The sequence below is a fragment of the Neovison vison genome, chromosome X, assembly GCF_020171115.1.
Source record: "Neovison vison isolate M4711 chromosome X, ASM_NN_V1, whole genome shotgun sequence".
NCBI lineage: Eukaryota > Metazoa > Chordata > Mammalia > Carnivora > Mustelidae > Neogale > Neogale vison.
The window spans coordinates 35812734-35814859 of NC_058105.1; the positions used below are offsets into that span (position 1 = coordinate 35812734).

General features: G+C 42.9%; 1 protein-coding gene across 1 annotated transcript; it reads right to left on the reverse strand.

Annotated features, from left to right (window-relative positions):
• Window positions 1-278: 278 nt before the first annotated feature.
• On the reverse strand, window positions 279-1312 carry RTL4 (retrotransposon Gag like 4). Its single transcript, XM_044235474.1, has one exon. The coding sequence runs from the start codon at window positions 1208-1210 to the stop codon at window positions 305-307; it is 906 nt and encodes a 301-aa protein (XP_044091409.1). The 5' UTR covers window positions 1211-1312; the 3' UTR covers window positions 279-304.
• Between the last annotated feature and the right edge of the window lie 814 nt (window positions 1313-2126).

Here is a 2126-nt window from a genome sequence, read left to right on the forward strand (position 1 = left end):
TGTTTTCATTTGGCTCAGACTGGTTAGACTTTCATCTACAGACTTTCAGTACTCTTGGGGAATTGGTTCCAAATGCAGAAAGTGCCTGTGAGTTGTTTTCATCATTGTTGGGTTGGGTTGGGTTTGGTGATGGGTGACCAAATGAACACAATCTAGTTGTTTAAATTTCCAGAAGCACATGAGTTCATGACAGTCTATGAAGTGGTATCACAGTTCCTCACCTGTATTTTAAATGTTAGTGCAGGATATACATTTTTAAGGCTGGAGGTGAGAGGGAGATAAGTTTACAATGTGACTTGCTCTCTTACTGGTGAGTTGGGTTGTTTATCCTTGCTGGGGCTCGAGAACGTTTGGCAAGGCAATCTCTTGTGAAGTGACCAGCCTGGCTGCAGTAGAGGCACAACTGAGCTTCTTGCTGGCGGGCTCTTTTGGCCGGAGTGAGTGGTGGCTGGCTTCCACGCAACTGTATAGGTTCTTCCTTGGGTGGCAGATCTGTGGGGATGGAAAAGGCTTGGTGGTGGATCATGCAATCCAATACTGGGAGCTGTGTCTCTGACTGAAGAAGCTCTGGCCTGTCACTACGTTTCTTGTCCAACTGAATACACTGAGTGATCAGGTCTGGAAGGTTGTCCATCATATCTGTGCCACTCAAATCATCCTGGATGGAGTCAGCTAGTCCTTCTTGGAAGTGATCACTCTGACTGGTTTTATTATAGCTCATATTTTGAGCAAGGTGCTCGAAAGTAGAAGCATCTTTCTGAGAGGAGTTGTCCTCCTTGTTCAGAGGGTCTATTTCCTGTTTTGTAGGCACACCAAGTGATTGCTGGAATGCAAAAACAAAGTTCTCATATTGTTTCTGCTGAGAGCTCTGGTCAGGCCCAAATATGACTCCACAACTTTCCATCTGCTGAGATAGGTTGTCAAAAAAGAACTTGACTTGGACATCATCTGCAGGATTGGGGAACTTGAGAGTCGTCAACTGTGCAAGAAATATTGAGAGGTTGGCAGGGTCATGGTGAAACTGAGAGAGATGTTCAAGTGAGCGGGGTACAGACATCATCACAGTAGCCAGGGTAGGCATGACTTGGCCCCTCAGATCAGAGCCCTCTTCATTTAGACACTGTATTTGTGGCTGTAGAATCAGATTCTCAGTCTGAAGGGAGGAATGCTCTACTTGCAAGGTAGGTAGTGATTCTGTGTACTTCTCCATTGGCTCTTCTGAAATCAAGTGAGACTAAGTAGAATTGAGTGACAGTACTGGAAACCAATGGGCAGACAGTAGGTTTCCTCTGTTATCAGAAAAATAGTGTCATGAGCAAGTAGCCAAAACTGCTACTTATGAAGCAGTCACAAGCGGACACTAAGAGATGAATTGGAGAGATGCCAAAACTGTTGCCCACTATTCAATGTTGACTCTTCTCATGGAGAATGCCAATGTTCTGCACATTCACAAGTGATAAATTACCCTAGGACACATAGAGAATTAGAATTAAGAAGACAAATACAAAAGTAACAGATTTCTCTCCCCATTCCCTTTCCTTGTAATATAGGGGGAAATTTACCATCGAACTAAGCCTTTGATTCTAAAGTATCTCTTTTTTATCAGAGGTTATTATTATTATTAAAGATTACCCAGGCCAAATTCATAATTTTGTGAATGAGGAAACAGAGACCCAGAAAGGTAAAGATGTTTGCCCAAGGTCACACAACTACTTAATATCAGAGCTGGCATGCTCACCAGTACTACTGTCAGAAACAGCACTTCCTCCAAGACAACAAATATGTTAATTTGTACATGCTACTTAGGCATGATGATGGTTCATGACCCTTGCTACTTAAAATGTAATCTGAGAGCCAGCACCATCAGCATCACCAGGGAGACTGTTAAAAATGCAGACTCTCAGGTCCCAACCCAGACCTACTGAATTAGTATTCCACTTAAACAGATTTGCCAGGTGATTCAAATGTGCACTGAAATTTGAGAAAAGCTTTTTTAGAGAGCAAGTAGCTTAACTGGAATAATCACTGGTTGGACTTGAACCTCAATGCCCCAACCCTAGCCTGCATTTCTGTAGTTATCTGGTTACTATGGTGGTAGTTAATCCACGTTTTTTGGATTCCTAGTC